General features: G+C 38.6%; 2 protein-coding genes across 2 annotated transcripts in view; one reads left to right on the top strand and one right to left on the bottom strand.

The window, feature by feature from the left end:
- Positions 1–5,715: 5,715 nt before the first annotated feature.
- On the bottom strand, positions 5,716–7,171 carry LOC128216498 (histone-lysine N-methyltransferase 2D-like). The gene is made up of 2 exons (XM_052923078.1): positions 6,750–7,171; positions 5,716–6,244 (listed from the first exon to the last, which is right to left on the bottom strand). The coding sequence occupies exons 1-2, from the start codon at positions 7,169–7,171 to the stop codon at positions 5,716–5,718; spliced, it is 951 nt and encodes a 316-aa protein (XP_052779038.1).
- Positions 7,172–11,719: 4,548 nt separating this feature from the next.
- Positions 11,720–18,068, top strand: part of LOC128203567 (MICAL-like protein 2) — a 32,972-nt gene continuing 26,623 nt past the window's right edge. The window contains exon 1 of the mRNA XM_052905047.1: positions 11,720–11,790. The gene's annotated coding sequence lies outside the window, so the exon portion shown is untranslated. The remainder of the gene's footprint in view (positions 11,791–18,068) is intronic.

Raw genomic sequence — 18,068 nt, 5'->3', positions numbered from 1 at the left:
TTGGTGTCTAACTATAGACCTATTTCGTTGATAAGTTGTGTGGGAAAGGTAATGGAACGAATTATTTTTAAACACATGTACAATTATATGCACCATAACAACCTCATTTACAAATATCAGTCGGGTTTTATTCCTGGTCACTCAACAGTGTATCAACTTATTGATATATATCACCAAATTTGCAAATCATTCAATGACAAACAGTCAACAAGCATTGTATTTTGTGACATATCTAAAGCGTTTTACAGAGTTTGGCATCGTGGTCTCATATTTAAACTCCAAGAATACGGAATTTCAGGAAATGTACTAAGATGATTATCACATTATCTTCTGAATAGGTCTCAGATGGTTTTTATAGGAACTTCATTCTCTAGCATTAAGCACATCTCATCTGGAGTCCCACAAGGCTCTGTTCTAGGTCCACTACTGTTTCTAATTTATGTAAACGATATCGCTGAAACCCTTACATCGTCAACTAGGCTTTTTGCAGACGATAGCTCTCTTGCGGTTTCATCGAACAACACGCGCTTCATGGAGGTTATAATTAATAGTGATTTACAGAAAACATTCGAATGGTCTAAACAATTGCTGGTACAATTCAATCCTTCAAAAACAGAAGCTTTATTTTGTTCTCTTAAAAACAGCTGAAACCATCTTTTATGTTTGAAACCACACCCCTAGTCCTAAGTGACCATCATAAACATTTAGGCGTAACACTTAGTGCAGATGGAACTTGGCACAACCATATAGACAATATTACGGTTCTGCCCGAAAGATAGTTGGTTCCAGGCAAGCGTTTAAATATAAACTACACCGCAAAACTCTAAATCAAATATATATATATATCATACCTACGACCAATTCTGGAATACGCCTCAATAGTCTGGGATAATTGTACACTTTATGAAAAGGAAACAATAGAAAAACTTCAATACGAAGCTGCAAGAATTGTTACTGGACTCACACGATCAGTATCAATTGATAGACTTATCAAGGAAATAGGATGGGCTTCTTTGTCAGACAGAAGAGAAATGCAAAAGTTAATTTTAGTTTACAAATATTCCCGCGGTGAATTGCCTACATACTTATCTGAACATTTTCTAACCATCGTTAACGATTCTACTCGTAATAATTTGCGGAATAATGAACATTTTGTAACAATGAATAGACGTTTAGAAATATATAACCGCTCAACTTTACCATCATCCGTGTCATTTTGGAACACGCTCAATATAGATATAAGGCAATCACCGACTCTTTCGTGTTTCAATCACAAATTAAAAGACAAATTAAAACAACGCGCTGTATCGTCTTTTTATCTATAAGGCGAACGTCGTCTATCCGTTTATCATGCGCGATTAAGAAATAACTGTAGTGATTTAAATTCAGATTTGTTTTACAACCACGTTAGAGACTCGCCGCTATGTATACATTGCAAAGAAGTCGAAGATGCTGAACATTTTTTCTTTCATTGTACATTATTTACAGAGCAGAGATTAACATTGTTCAGAAACACAAGACAATTTCATCCATTGAGTACAGCTAAACTACTTTTCGGACATTGCATGGTTTCCGCCGATCAAAATGTTCAAATATTCAGAGAAGTTCACTGTTTTATTAAAAACACCAACCGTTTTTAAGTAACAAGATCAGTAGCAGGAGCCTATTTTTCTATTTTTTCTCTGTTTCGTCTTCTTTCTATATATCTTATCTCATATTGTTCTCTATATTTCTTTTTCTTCATGTCCTTTTATAACAATACAAATTTATATTGATATAAAAACTAACTTTGATATTACAACACCTTTGCTTGGTATTTAATTTGACGTTTTGGGAGAGGGCCGTAACTGATGTTGGTATAACTCGTGGCCCGATCCCTTTGCATGTCAGATAATCACTCATTTGCTTTAAATAAGGTATATATATGATCTAATTGTATTGATTTATTGTCAACATACATGCAATAAACTATTATTAAATTAAATAACCAATTAGGTGCGTCCCGTAACATTAGGGAAACTCATCCAATTTTGTCACGTCGGATTACAATCGTGGCTATATCGTGACAGAATCTGCTCGTAACAATGTCCTGTGTTGTCTGAAAGGTGTTAGAACGGTGTTCTGTGAAATGGGTATGATCTTGAATTATAAGTCATACATCGCTATGTCGAAGTCGTTTGGACCTCGGGAAATGCCATTCGAGATAACGAACACTCGATAAAACCAAAATAAGAAAAGTGAAAAACTAAACCTTACACATTCGAAAAATATTCGACATAACAAGAACATCGAGATACTGACCGAGTACGAAATACCGAGTCACAGTTCGACTGTATATCATTGCCGTGTCTTGCCGATTGAGTTCAGAGTGCGTCTACATTTTGCGGATGTCTTCCTTTCTGAATAATGTCCGATCTCTGTCGGATCGCATAAGGGAACATAGGGATGCCTTTGAGACACGGATTCGGTCGTTTTTACCAAACATATCGGTTCAGAATCGGATTTAGGACGGGATAATCGGAACAACTACAAATTCAGCTGGTTCGGGAAGCTTCATGAACACTGTCTGATGGTTGTCGTGATTAAATGTTTTTACATTTTTTTTTCCATTCACGAACCACAGGATCTTGATCAGACTTTTAATTAATTCTTATCGGGAATGATTCTTTGGATAGTAGAGCTAATAAGCATCGAAATATATGAAAACAACCAAAACACTGACAACTTCCAGAGGATTTAAAGTTATAGGGGACGTTAAAAGTGTTTGGAGCGAAATGAGGCGGTTAAAAATCGAATATAGTAACTTCGGGCATATAAACCATGTCCGTGATTCTGGTGTTTTATTTTTATTTTTCTCCTATATTGAGGCCTAAAAAAAATGTGTCTGTTTAGGGTAACCCGACCCTACCTATAAAAATGCGCCGACCCTCACTATTTTTTTCCGTTTCTGAGCAAAAAAAATATTCGTTAGCGAATAGAGAGTTACGAAGGGCGGATAAATGCATATTTTAATCAGAATTATTGTTTATATGATAAAACATAGTCAGGCGATGACAGTAATGTAGGAAAGACTGCCATGTGCAAGAAAACACTCTGAACTTACGACAGATTTTGAAAAAAATAATAAAAAAAATCCCTACCTACCCTACCTAAAAATTTTGGGAAGGTTACCATTTTTTGGCCTGATATAAAAGTCAAACCGAGAAATATTAGAGTGGGCACACATCAAACACGTGAAACACACTAGCACGTTCCGATGGCGAATACATACGAAAGAAAAGTAACCCCCAAAAGACCACGACTTGCTGTTTTTAATTAAGTTACGTCCCTTCAGCAAAACTTCCACACAAGTTTCACATTGAAGTCTAATAATTATGTCTTGGTGACTCTCATGGCAGTATGTTTAAACACTGACGCTTTTCCAATTATTCGTTTCAGTACTATAGTTTTGTATGACTGAGTCTGTACTACAACTTGAAGAATAACGTCATTGGGTCGCACCGTATGGGTTGCGTCATTGGGACGCACCGTTTGGATTGCCTGATTGGATCGCACCGTATGGGTTGGGTCGCACCGTATGGGTTGCCTGATTGGGACGCACCGTATGGGTTGCCTGATTGGGTCGCACCGTATGGGTTGCCTGATTGGGTCGCACCGTATGGGTTGCCTGATTGGGACGCACCGTATGGATTGCCTGATTGGGTCGCACCGTATGGGTTGCCTTATTGGGTCGCACCGTATGGGTTGCCTAATTGGGTCGCACCGTATGGGTTGCCTGATTGGGTCGCACCGTATGGGTTGCCTAATTGGGTCGCACCGTATGGGTTGCCTAATTGGGTCGCACCGTATGGGTTGCGTCATTGGGACACACCGTATGGATTGCCTGATTGGGTCGCACCGTATGGGTTGCGTCGTTGGGTCGCACCGTATGGGTTGCCTGATTGGGTCGCACCGTATGGGTTGCCTAATTGGGTCGCACCGTATGGGTTGCCTGATTGGGTCGCACCGTATGGGTTCCCTAATTGGGTCGCACCGTATGGGTTGCCTAATTGGGTCGCACCGTATGGGTTGCCTGATTGGGTCGCACCGTATGGGTGGCCTAATTGGGTCGCACCGGATGGGTTGCCTAATTGGGTCGCACCGTATGGGTTGCGTCATTGGGACACACCGTATGGATTGCCTGATTGGGTCGCACCGTATGGGTTGCGTCGTTGGGTCGCACCGTATGGGTTGCCTGATTGGGTCGCGACGTGAAACACACCAGCACGTTCCGATGGCGAATACATACGAAAGAAAAGTAACCCCAAAAAGACCACGACTTGCTTTTTTTAATTAAGTTACGTCCCTTCAGCAAAACTTTCACACAAGTTTCACATTGAAGTCTAATAATTATGTCTTGATGACTCTCATGGCAGTATGTTTAAACACTGACGCTTTTCCAATTATTCGTAAAGTGCAGTTTTTGGCCAGTGTCAGTTTAAAATAACAGTGGATGGGATCTAATTCGTGCACTCTTGTTTTTTCTTAGAAACTGTTGCAACCTGTAATCTGGAATGTTTTTGTCTAACAGCTGGATAAAAGGAAGGATACAATTTTAAATTAATAGAAGACCTAAGCAAATTGACCTCAAACAATTGCCGTTTAACATTAGTTTTGTACCATATTTCCCATAAGGTTATAGTTTATTTTGGCTTAACATATTGTGCGACATATATAATGGGTCCGTAATCAACATCAGTCAACCAGTCCAACGTTAAAAACTGTGGAATGTTAAGTAAGGGAAATGGGGAATTATTAGGGTATTTTTGTTACAGCCCGTTTGTGTTTTTACGAACACTTATATTAAAGCTGCACTCTCACAGATTGACTGTTTTGACATTGTTTGTCTCTGAATCAGCTAAATTCGGCAGCAATGCCTTCAAATTAATCAAATAAGTTAATTCACAATAGAACGAATCTCAATTATTTAGACAACTGCCAAACATGTCATTGTTCTGAAAGCATTAGTACGGCTTTTAGCTATAAAACGTCAGTTTTTGAACGTAAAAATGAAAAATTGCAATCTGACGTTATCAGCAGTCTTGTATCACTCGTTTCCAGACATTTACGCAAACATTGGCTCATTCCTAGACAAATCATTAAAAAAATATGTCTAAACGGTCTCTGTGAGAATGCACGCTTGTGTTAGTCTGATTCTGCACCGAACGAAAACTGCATAAAATTTCCACGGCAAACATTAAAGGTGTTTAAACATAAAAAGACGGCAATGTTGTACCCATTTTATGTGCACAGTAAAGAAATAGATGAGAAAAAACTTGATAATAATCTAGCTAAAATAGTGCCGAAAACGGTACATTTGTTATTAAAAACCCCTTTCAAGTCCCGCCATGTTTTTGCCACGTTCACCTAGATTGTATAAGTTTACGCATAGACCATTTCTATATTTAATGTCAAATGCTATCTTAAAAGCTATAAATGCACAGGCTAAGCGCTTTTTATCATTCAAAACATTACTTATGGAAACATTTAATACCAAAATAGCATCTGACGAAGACAAGGTGAACGTATCGAGAACTGTTTATGAACGAACTAGGGTCGTACTATAGACATTGTATGACCAAAAGCTATACGTTCTAACCAGACCACCATTTCACGAGGGTTTTATGACGAGTAAGGAGAGTTTCAGTACTATAGTTTAGTATGACTGAGTCTGTACTACAACTGGAGGAATAACGGCATTGGGTCGCACCGTATGGGTTGCGTCATTTGGACGCACCGTATGGATTGCCTGATGGATCGCACCGTATGGGTTGCGTCACTGGGTCGCACCGTATGGGTTGCCTGATTGGATCGCACCGTATGGGTTGCGTCACTGGGTCGCACCGTATGGGTTGCGTCATTGGGACACACCGTATGGATTGCCTTATTAGGTCGATCCGTATGGGTTGCGTCATTGGGTCGCACCGTCTGGGTTGAGGTATTGGGTCGCACCGCCTGGGTTGCGTCATTGGGCCGCACCGTATTGGGTCGCACCGTCTGGATTGCGCCATTGGGTCGCACCGTATGGGTTGAGTCATTGGGTCGCACCGTATGGGTTGCGTCAATTGGTCGCACCGTATGGGTTGTGTCATTTGGTATGGGTTTCGTCATTTGGTCGCACCGTAAGGGCTGCGTCATTGGGTCGCACCGCATTGGTTGCGTCATTGGGTCGCACCGTATGGGATGCGTCATTGGATCGCACTGTCTAGGTTGAGGTTTTGGGTCGCACCGTATGGGATGCGTCATTAGGTCGCACCGTCTGGGTTGCCTTACATTCGGAACTCCTCGGCCATTTTTTTCAAAAACAACCTCGGATGTATGCAGGTACATCAGTTGAAGTAGTTCGTAGAATTTTAAATTATATCATTAATTAAATGTAGTGTTTTAGAGTTGTATTTATTGATCTAAGTTTAATTTGATTGCCATTAAATTGTACTATTGCAAACATAATTAAGAATCCCAAGAGTAATGTCACAAAGTTTAACTGCTAAATAAAATTACTACGCGATCTACTTGCAGCGGACTTAAACGTACCACTTTTTGAGTATGTAAACCGTCCAAATACATCCGAGGTTGTTTTCGATAAAATGGCCGAGGAGTTCCGAATGGGTTGCCTTATTGGGTCGCACCGTATGGAATGCGTCATTAGGTCGCACCGTATGGGTAGTATTATTGGGTCGCACTGTATGGGTTGTATCATTGTGTTGCACCGTATGGGTTGTCTGATTGGGTTGCAGTGTATGGGTAGTATCATTGGGTTGCACTGTATGGGTTGTCTTATTGGGTCGCTCTGTCTGGGTTGTGTCATTGGGTTGCACTGTATGGGTTGTCTTATTGGGTCGCTCTGTCTGGGTTGTGTCATTGGGTTGCACTGTATGGGTTGTCTTATTGGGTCGCTCTGTCTGGGTTGTGTCATTGGGTTGCACTGTATGGGTTGTCTTATTGGGTCGCTCTGTCTGGGTTGTGTAATTGGGTTGCACTGTATGGGTTGTCTTATTGGGTCGCTCTGTCTGGGTTGTGTCATTGGGTTGCGCTGTATGGGTTGTCTTATTGGGTCGCTCTGTCTGGGTTGTGTCATTGGGTTGCACTGTATGGGTTGTCTTATTGGGTCGCTCTGTCTGGGTTGTGTCATTGGGTCGCCGTCTTTCACTACCTTTCTTACTTTAATATAAATTCATCAAGCACAATCAATGTATCTGAATAAAATTTGACACATTTAGAAAACTTATTCTGTTATATGTATAAATATAGTAATTACGAATATTATTATATATTAAGAATAGTATGTACGATGTCTACCTATTTTTGAATGACCTCATATATTTTCTTTTGATTGTACAGTCTTTATCATATGCAACAAAGTTTTCATGTTGTACATATATTTGTGAGAAGAAATGTGTTCACTCGACTGAACTTATAGGCCAATATTTCAATAAAATCTGCAGCACGGGAATATATCTTTAGTAGCAGTCGTATTTACATGACAAGATCAGAGAATACTGCATAATTGACATTTACAAGGGCATGTACATGTAGCTTGCCCTAGCCCGTCCCAACCAAAGCTGGAAACAAAACTCATTCAAGGTTTTAGCAAGGTTTTATAAAGAACATGGTGCTACAGAAAAGAAACAGGGTTCTAAATGCATAAAGGGCACACTGCACCAACTGAGACTTGGAAGAATGATGCAGATTCCAAGAGCTACCCCTGACTTACTTTAAATAATTGCCTCGGACTCAGTTGGGTAAAATCAGTCTTGACCCTGAAAAAAAAAATATGGTCTGCTTATCACGTCATGGTACACACTACAACTATTAACCATGCGTTGTCGACGATATTTCAACATATTATGAAAGCTAAAAATCCACTAGGGTAAAACATGCATATAATTTGATAAATGGACAATTACTTCAGATTTTGACCCCAAATTTGCGCCAAAATCTTTCTAATGAATTACTCTTTAGTAACTAACAGAAACTGCAAATATCACTTTTGCACCATTTGGACGTATTGAGTAACAAATTGCCTTTTGTTATAACTGTATAAGTAGTATAATTATAACATGGGTTACAGCTCGTGTCATAATTACACTTACATCACCGCACACTTATTCTGATTCTGAAACTGCGTTAAACTTCCACATATATGAAAGGTGTTTAAACATGCCAAAATTGGTCATTTTGTACCCATATGTTAAGTGCACAAGACGTCGTTAACAAAAATAGATGCAAAAACTCGATAAAAGTTAGATAAAATAGGTACAAGAACGATATATTTGGAAAAAACACAGTTTTAACACACGCAATTTTCTACTTGCACTTTGTAAACAAACAATCGGTCAGCTTATAAATTCAATAACTTTTTTGTTCATGCCTCTAGAAACAAAGGTGGATAATCCGAGAGGAGCTTGCACGTCTGGCCTCCGGGAAGGCGTATTTATATTGCGATAAAAGTGAAATAGATTTTCTAATCAGGTCAAAATATCATTCGAACACACCAAAATACTCAAAGAATCCGCCATTTTGTTCGGCATCGAACATGTCCCTCACTTATAAATCCGCAAATATAATTTACGTTGGACCCTCTAGTAATAAGACAATTATAGTAATGGAAATCGTAAGGCTGAAAATTCCATAGTAACTGAACACGCAGCAAACGCAGATGTTTTTTTAAAAGCAATACACGTCAGTGTTCACTTGAAAACCGCCAGACCAGCTTCCAAGTTTGGACGGTCACCCGGCCTCCAATGGTAGACATAAACTTCACCACACCCGACATCGAGAATCTCCTTCTCAACTTATCTAAAGTAGCAGACCAAGAGCTGACTGCGGCAGATGTCGCACCCATACTGAGAATGATATTCCAACAGACATACAATACTGACGGAGTCCCTACCGAATGACAGCAAGCTAATATAAATACATGTATCGACCAGTTTTGTTGACCTGTATAGTATGTAAAACCATGGAACACATTAGTTTTTAGTCAAACTATGAACCACCTAGACAATAACGTCTTAGTTAAGTTTCTGCATGTTTTACAGCTGTAACGGTCCGCTGTGTGTGTTCATAATAACGTTCCGTTATAAAACGGAAGTACGTTTATAGCGGATGTATACTTGGTTGGTAATATGCAAATTAGCAAAGCCCGGGCTATGTGAGAATAGAGAAGTTAGTGTATATAAAGACCAGTGGACCCCTTCAGGGTCGAGCATGCTTTTCCCTGAAGGGATCTGTTGGTGTTTGTTGGCGGCGCACGTTAAAAATGGTGGCAGCGGTGGGAAGATGACAACTGCCAGAACGGAGTTGCCTTACCCATAAGATTCCCAGACAAGACTCAGGACGAGTCTTCTCGGAGGGGAAAGTAATGTAACGGTCCGCTGTAGGCGGCGGATGTGCGTTCATAATAAACGGAAGTACGTTTATACCGGATGTATACTTGGTTGTTAATATGCAAATTAGCAACGCCCGGGCAATGTGAGAATAGAGAAAATAGAGTATATAAAGACCAGTGGACCCCTTCAGGGTCAAGCATGCTTTTTCCCTGAAGGGATCTGTTGGTGTTTGTTGGCGGCGCACGTTACACAGCTAAATATTCCTGAAAAACCCAGCTATTACATACAGTCGAGGATCTATCCAGGTGACTCGATCAGAGGCAGACCACCGACCTCCTGATACTTGATTTCAGTAAGACCTTCGTCATCGTACCCCATAGCCTCTTACTATACATACAAGTTTCATCACCGTGAACAGATGGAATGAGTCCTTGTTGTGTAAATACCAATAGAGAGTGGTCCTTGATCGGCCTACCTCAAGGAACATTGTTAGGTCCCCTGATGTTTTACTGCGTATCAACGACATCGCACACAAGGTCTCACCATCTAGGATCAAGCTATTCTTTTACGATTGCATTTGTACAGAGCTATCAACATCGTCAATCACCAGATACAACACAAACAAGTTTTAGATTCACTCGTGTACTGTTTAACCACATGGTTAATGAGATTCCATGCCTCAAAGTACCACCTCCTTAAAATTACTAGAAAAAGAAACTACGTCGATATGCAGTACTCCATCACCAATACACCATTCAAGGTAGTCCAACATCAAACACATCTTTAATGAACTAAATTGAATTATAATTAATTAAAAAATACTTAACATCAGATTTAACCTGGAAAACTCATATTGGCAACATTACAGGAAATTAGGGTTCAAAAGACACTCGAACTCACATATATTTATAACTGGAATCAAGAAGTAAAAGGAAAAGCATTCAACTCTTGTATGACCACATCTAAAATACTCTGGGTCTTTAGTCTGAGACCCACAAGGATAACGCAAGGGAGCCGGGAAGAACTCGTAAGGGAACAGCTTAATATCTATATGCTCAACGACTTGAACTGGCAACCTCTTCAGCATAGACGCAATGTTAAGAGACGACTGACCCATTTACAAAAGGAGTACGCCCTTCCCCAGTTGAAATACAGGACTATGTTACTTCAGCGCATCGCTTTTGTACTAGGAGACATAACAAAGCCATAATTAAATATAATGAACTCCGGGCCAACTACAAACTACAAACAATACAAGACCAGCTCCCTGCCTGTCGCGTTGCCACTGCGATTGCACGGCGTTGCTAAATTTCCCAGAGCGCAGTGAGATCGCTGAATTTTTTTATAGTTTTCATGAAGATGGCGATGTCACGGCGTTCTCACGGCGACTTTGGCGTTTATACGGAGCTCCATGGCGTTCTGCTGCGTTCCTACGGAGTTCTAGTTGCGCTCTCACGGCGCTTCCACTGCGTGCATCGAGTTGTCACGGCGCGCGCATTGGATGTGCACTGCGCTTTCACGGCGCTCACATTGTCGGCGTGTTATTTTTCAGTGCCTACACAAACTATATCTTCATCGTTTTACCATTTGTTCTCGAACAGTTTGAGACCATGCTGCAACCGTCTGCCTCCGTCCAGCCAGAGTCAAAACAAAAGCCTCATACGCCTTGGGGTCCTCCTTCGTCGTCGTCTCAGAAAGAGATCCAAAGCGTCTGCATCATCCTTGTTCTGCTCGACCTACATATAGCTAATTAAGGAGTAGCAATGCTTGCTGTTGCACATCTGCCATTGTGAAAGGAATGTTTATTTAATTGCATATATATACATGTATATACTCTATACACTCTTCGGTTGGTTCATTGTCATGCAAACGCCGATTGACGCGGAATAAGCGCATCGAGAGCGAAGTAGCAGCTCCGTACAGTCCGGTTGTTAGGGCGCACTAAGAACAATGAAATTGATTGTACGCGCCGTAGACGCACCGTATTTGTAAGCGCTACAGTATAGGGACGCAGTGTCATCTCAGAGAACGCCGAACGATCGCCATCGATAACCATTGCGTTTGAACTGCGACCTCTTTGAGCGCCCGTGGCGATCCTGTGGCCTTGTAGGAGCCCTAACTGCGCTGCTACGGCGACCTCACGGCAATCCCACTGCGCTCTTATTAGAACGCCGGGTGTCGGCGTTTGTTTTTGGGCATGCTTCAAGTGCGCGCAGATCGGCGTTCTTGAATTTTCTGAACGCCGTGGGAACGAAGCCTTGGTGTGACAGGGGTTGAACAAAGAATCATCACTTCGATGATTACAATACGATTGTAGCTAGACGTTTTGACTTGATATTGTGTGTATGGTTATGAGTTACCTCCCTTGAATGCTGTTGTGTCAGAGAAGAAAACGACACGAATTGTTTAACGTTTACTAGTAAGTTCATTACTGGGTTGTTTTAAAAACCATCGGTATACCTTAAGCATAATCTGTCAAAATTGTTTATACTTGTTTTTGACAGGAAACATTCAAACCATGATTGAAGCCGGTATTCGGATAAAAGAAAATTCGGACCATTCCTTAATTTTTGTCATCTTTGTAGAGGGACCGGACACACCGTAAAAATCAAACTACTTAACAACTTATTACATTAGTAATAATAGATGTTATAAACGGGATTGTTTTAATCTCTAAATGTCTAAATGGGTTTGTTAAAAAACAGGCTGATGGTTTCTCTCTTAATTTTTTCTCTCTGTCCACTCACAGGCATCTGAATCATTGTTTGTCACTAAAATGTTGTTTAAAACCATTTTGGGTACATACAATGAGATAAACAACACATCTGAAGATATTTAGTGTCTTTGATATACAAAAAAGAAACAAGGTATGTAACTCAAACTTACCCGATTTCACGGTAGAGTCCAGTTTTATGTAAATTTCTCAACCAACATATAAACAATCCATTTTTAAATAAGTGACATGGAAAGAAGAGTCAATTACCTTTAAAATGGTGTGCGATATGTTGGTATAACTATATTGTCTTTAGACAAACAAGCATAATTCAATGTCCAATTCTCGTGTTTTTCTTTAGTCGGAAAGAGTACAGCAAATTCAGATCGTCAATTTTCCCCGTGTAAACAGTACTAAAACAGACCTATTGAAGTTATTTTATGCTTCAGTGTACAGATAAAATTAATTCTATTCCATAATATCACGAAAACCCTAACATCACAATGTTAGAAACAACTGTATCAGTCTTTAAACTAAATCCTCTTTAAATTTCGTAGGCAGCTGGCCATTTTACCCACAAGCGCCCAGATGATGTCATTGACATGTACATTTAACATCTTTGTACCGGCTTGAATGTGAGCCACACAAGCTTGGATGGGTCAAATACTCTTCTTTGGAGGTTGATCAGAAACATCTGAGCGCTGTCAGGAAAATGTCCGCCTCAAACAAAATTTTAAAGTGGATTTAATTTGAAGACTGATACGGTTGTTTCTTAAACTGTGGTGTTAGTCTTATTGTGATATAAAGGAATATAATTAATTTATCTGTACACTGAAGCATAAAATAACTTCAATAGGTCTGTTTTTAGTACTGTTTACACGGGGAAAATTGACGATCTGAATTTGCTGTACTCTTTCCGACTAAAGAAAAACACGAGAATTGGACATTGAATTATGCTTGTTTGTCTAAAGACAATATAGTTATACCAACATATCGCACACCATTTTAAAGGTAATTGACTCTTCTTTCCATGTCACTTATTTAAAAATGGATTGTTTATATGTTGGTTGAGAAATTTACATAAAACTGGACTCTACCGTGAAATCGGGTAAGTTTGAGTTACATACCTTGTTTCTTTTTTGTATATCAAAGACACTAAATATCTTCAGATGTGTTGTTTATCTCATTGTATGTAACCAAAATGGTTTTAAACAACATTTTAGTGACAAACAATGTTTCAGATGCCTGTGTGTCCACTGTCATCTGCCTGTCCTTAATGAACTTTTTTTCATCAATATCATCTACACATTTGTTTTCAAGTATTTTGCGACATGGATCAGTTTTGTTTTTCACAACCCGGATTAGTTGTGTTTGCTGTGGTTTCAATCTGCATTTAATAATAAGCATCTACAATATCAGAAGCTTTCTAAAAAACCTCACAAAGTCAGTGATTTTTTTTGTGAAATTTACCGCCGAATAATAGCTGTTTCCCCTCGCCAAACATCGTCCAATTTCCCCCCAAAATAGTCATATTTTCTCAAAAAAAAGGTAATCAATTCCCCTCAGAAATGAATAAAAAATACAAATATGAATAGTGCTTTTTGTTTTTATTTCGTAAAACAATGCATTTTAAACACAATGCGAATGCGCAGCAATAGCAGGAACTGGTTCGATCTGGGATAGGGCCCGGGATATACACCATTTCTGATCGTCATTACCAAGACGCAGGTAATTCGCCTAATGACACTGATCAATTTGTTTAAGATATATTGACGTTTTGACTTCAACTTTCTGGCAAACAATAACAAATAATAAGTGATAGCATTACCTTATAGCAAAATGTAACATTCAACTTAAAAGTTTAATCATAAATATGTCACAAGGAAATACTACATTAAAGCTGCACTCTCACAGATTGAACGTTTTGAGAACTTTTTTATTTTTTGTCTTGGAACTACCCAATTTTTGCGAAAATCCATGGAAACCAATTAAGTAAGACTGCTGACAAAAATTAGATTGCAGATTTTTATATTTAAGTTTAAAAATTTATGTTTTGTGAAATTTTCTTAAACTGTTAGTAACGGTTTAGGCCATTAAACATTTATTTTTAAATGGAAATATGAAAATCTAAGATCTGATATTTTGTCATTAATTTTATATCATTGGTTTGCAGATACAGTGGAAACTCACTAAACCGGACAAGGTCCGGACTGGGAAAAATTTCCGGTTAAGTGAGGATTCCCGTTTAGTGAGGATTTGATGTACGGAGTAAGTTTACTCAAAAATACCTTGATTGTAGGCTAAGGGATTTTCTCAGAATCTCTAATGAGATTCATTTTGTCCTCTAGCGACAGTTCAATTCTTCGATGTTTAGACGGAGGTTGAGACATGATTAAAGCACATGCAAAAGTGGTAAACATAATTAAACATTTTTGCGTTTTTATAATCATCTTTTTTTCCAAGTCTTAAAATCTTTTTTTCCAAGTCTTAAAATAAAACAACTCGCGTAATTTAATGTTTCAATCAATTTTCTTTTCACAAGTTTAATTATCGTTTGATTATCGCGCGGCAGTCAATCCACAGCGCAATCATCATTATCGATTATCGAGTTAACACAACATCACAGGTGCAATATTTAACGACGCACTGGCTGTCAAAACAAAGTGTCAAAGTGACACGCGATTCGCAAATTTCTAATACACAAAATCATTTTGACATATTTGAACAAATATACGTCTGGTTTTGTGAGGTAAAATTACGTTGACAACTAACAAATTTTCTCTCGATTTTTGTCCGGTATCCAGAATTCCGAGATTCCGGTTTTGTAATGATTATTTTACATTGAAAATAGAAGGGGAAAACCGGGACTCTGAAAAAAGTCTGGTATCCCGAGGATTCCGGTTTTGTGGAGATCCGGTTTAGTGAGTTTCCACTGTATATACGCAAAAATTTGCTCTTTCCAAGACCAAAAATAAAAAAGTTGTAAAAATGGTAAATCTGTGAGAGTGCAGCTTTAAAAGACTCAACAAAAGTGATGTCAAGTCATTGCCAAAAAGATCATTTAATTAACATATCACAAGACCAGAAAGCTGAAATTGCAATTTGTTTGCTGTGAAAGTGAAAATGCTTAATAGGGATCATTTGGCACAAAAATCATGTTTTACATGTTTTGATGATAGTAACTGTCATTAAAGAGAGTTGAAACAGTTTTAATAGGTGTCTTTGTTACTGGTTATTTTAAATGACCATTTTAATGTTCATTGTATTTTCCCAATTTTGGGAATTAACACGCTTGTTTTCGCAATTGTAAAGCCACAGGTGGTTTTGAAAATTTAAATAAAAATCACTGAAAGTATCATCTTTACAATTAATTTACAATTAGGTAATTGTATTTGATGTAAACTTTAAAATTCTCACAATCTTTATAAATTTTTCAAGATATTTTACATAAAGAAAAAGACCAGAAAATCTTGAATGTGCATGATATGTAAACTGTTATTATTGCCCACAGTGATTTAAAAGTTAAATAATACTCTAACATCGGTTTATTTCAATACAAGTGTCTCATTCTTGTCAAAGAAATATATATATTTAAATAGTTGATAATATCATGAATTAAATTACTGTTAGGCATTGTTTTATCACTGCGTTATCCATTCCTTAGGTGTCAACACTAACGGGGTCCCGGGATCCCGAGGATCCCAAATTTCAAGGAGGGAACCCTACTTTTCCAAGTCAGTATTCCTGCGGGATCCTCGCTTTGGGGTCTAACTGTTACTAATAATTAATAAAAAAACATGACGAGGAATAACATTAAAAATTTAAAAAACAAACAAAAGATAACGTCCACCATTTTTTAATGACGCTAAACTGGTAACCCATCTTGGCGACCTTGCTATTTTCTAAGATCAAAGTGAAGTCAACTTCTCCGACTTTTTCAGATATAAAAAAACTGATATCGCTCTCAAATACATCCGACATTGATCAGAACGTACGCTTGTCAAAACAGAGTGACTCCGCCTCACGTCTGTCTGTGCAATTCATCATTGACAAACAGCCCATCGTGTTAAACCTAGTTAATTTGCTCTATTGACTTCGGCCAATGAGAACGCTTGTTTTATTCAATCGAGGCACCTGTTTGCACCATTGATTTTGTGTACATGCGCTTCGTCATCGATGTAATAAAATTGTAAGGGATTAATATTTACACTTGCCATTGTTTGTAAATGTCAATTAGTGCCAATTATATGTATTTTTATTGCAGTATGTAATGTTAATTTTGGGAGGGGTCCCTGGTTTGAGGGATCGACCCCAAACATTAAAAAGAGGAGTCCCTGCAGGATCCCTACAAAAAAGTTAGTGTCGACCCCTGTTCCCTATAAAAAGAAATCCACCAAAATTAAAATTCTCTCATAAACTTTCAACGAATGGGAACAAGTCTCTAATTGAAAATCTGATATAGAATTTACCTTGTTATACTCATACATGTGATAATTTCTTGGGTCGATTCCGGGACACTCGTCGTAATGTCAACGCACACTAGGGGGGTCCGGGGGCATGCCCCCCCCCGTAATTTTTTTTAAATGGGGAACGTCTGTGGTGCATTCTATAGCATATCTGGGGCTATTTTAGTCGTTTTTAACGTCGGGAAAATGTACCTATTTTGACTGCCAAGACGTATTTTTTACTTGACATGGTTGTTTTTTTTCTGCATTTTCTTGAAAAAATAAAACCACCAGATATTTTCCCAGGCTTTAAATGAAGTGCTAACCAGGAGGATATGCAGTCTACTTTCGGTTTCATCAAAACAGGAAATAAACAACTATACGGGCACCTGTTTTCCCGCGCTTTTGAGAACATGCGTTACAAAATATTTATTTTTTCATCACATTTAAAACGTTTGCAATTTATGACACACAATATTTTCCAGACGATAAAGAAGATTTTCCAGTCGATGAGCTTTTTTTCCGTTTGGAGATGCATATAATTTTGATAGAGGGACGTGTCAACAATCGGCTGTATAAAGCGATCACGTGACTTACCATGGTCACGTGATTAAAGCACTCTATATAACCACCTGTAAACCCCATATCGTCAGTTTTATTTCGGCGTAAAAATACACACGATAGTTCGGAAAAAAGGTCAAAACACTAAAATTCCTTATGGACGCGTAAGTTGTTTAAAGTATAACGACGTATCGACTTTGAAAGGAATATGGGATGTTTTCCGTGTTTTAATTTTGTTTTTTTACTCATTTTGTCACTTTCTTTGAACTTACCTTCATGCTCGTTTGTTGGTAAAATGTGTGAAAAATATCAATTCACCAATTAAAAGCTATCATTCATAAGACCAAACAAATCATATGAAAACAATGAATTTGTATACAAGAACCCTCCCCGACTCGTTAAGCACAACAATAGGCCGATAGATCATTTATCGGGTGATTGACGATGACCTCGACGACACACGTACCAATTAACGGATTAGTGTCAACATGTCCTGTGTTTTACGACTAGTGTCCCGGACAGGCAAAATAGCTGACTTACATTGGTAAAATTAAGATAATCGATTCAGATTCCGAGATTTTTTTCTCGTTTTTTTTTTATGACTTTCCGGGACAAACATGCACCCTCCGTGACTCCGTGACAGAGATACGATTTCCGGGACAATCCCGGACGTCCGGGACATTATCACATGTATGGTTATACTTTACCAGCAGGCAAGAAGTTCTCAAACACTTTTGGAGGTATTTTTTTGCAATATCCACCATAATTTTGAACATATATATGCTCAAAACTTTCCTTACAATGTAAAACAGCTCATCTGTCCAAATAATGCAAATTTATCTGGACTTGATGTACTGAAACACACTGACACCACAGTGTAATCATATACTTTTAGTAGCAACCCTATGATTATCAAGTAGAGCCAAATAACTGTTGCTTTCTTACATGCCATATTTCTGGACCATTTCAGGGGATTTT

This window comes from Mya arenaria, chromosome 2, assembly GCF_026914265.1.
Source record: "Mya arenaria isolate MELC-2E11 chromosome 2, ASM2691426v1".
Taxonomy (NCBI): Eukaryota; Metazoa; Mollusca; class Bivalvia; order Myida; family Myidae; genus Mya; species Mya arenaria.
Note: the sequence above shows the minus strand (reverse complement) of the source record. Positions and strands in the feature narration are given on the sequence as shown.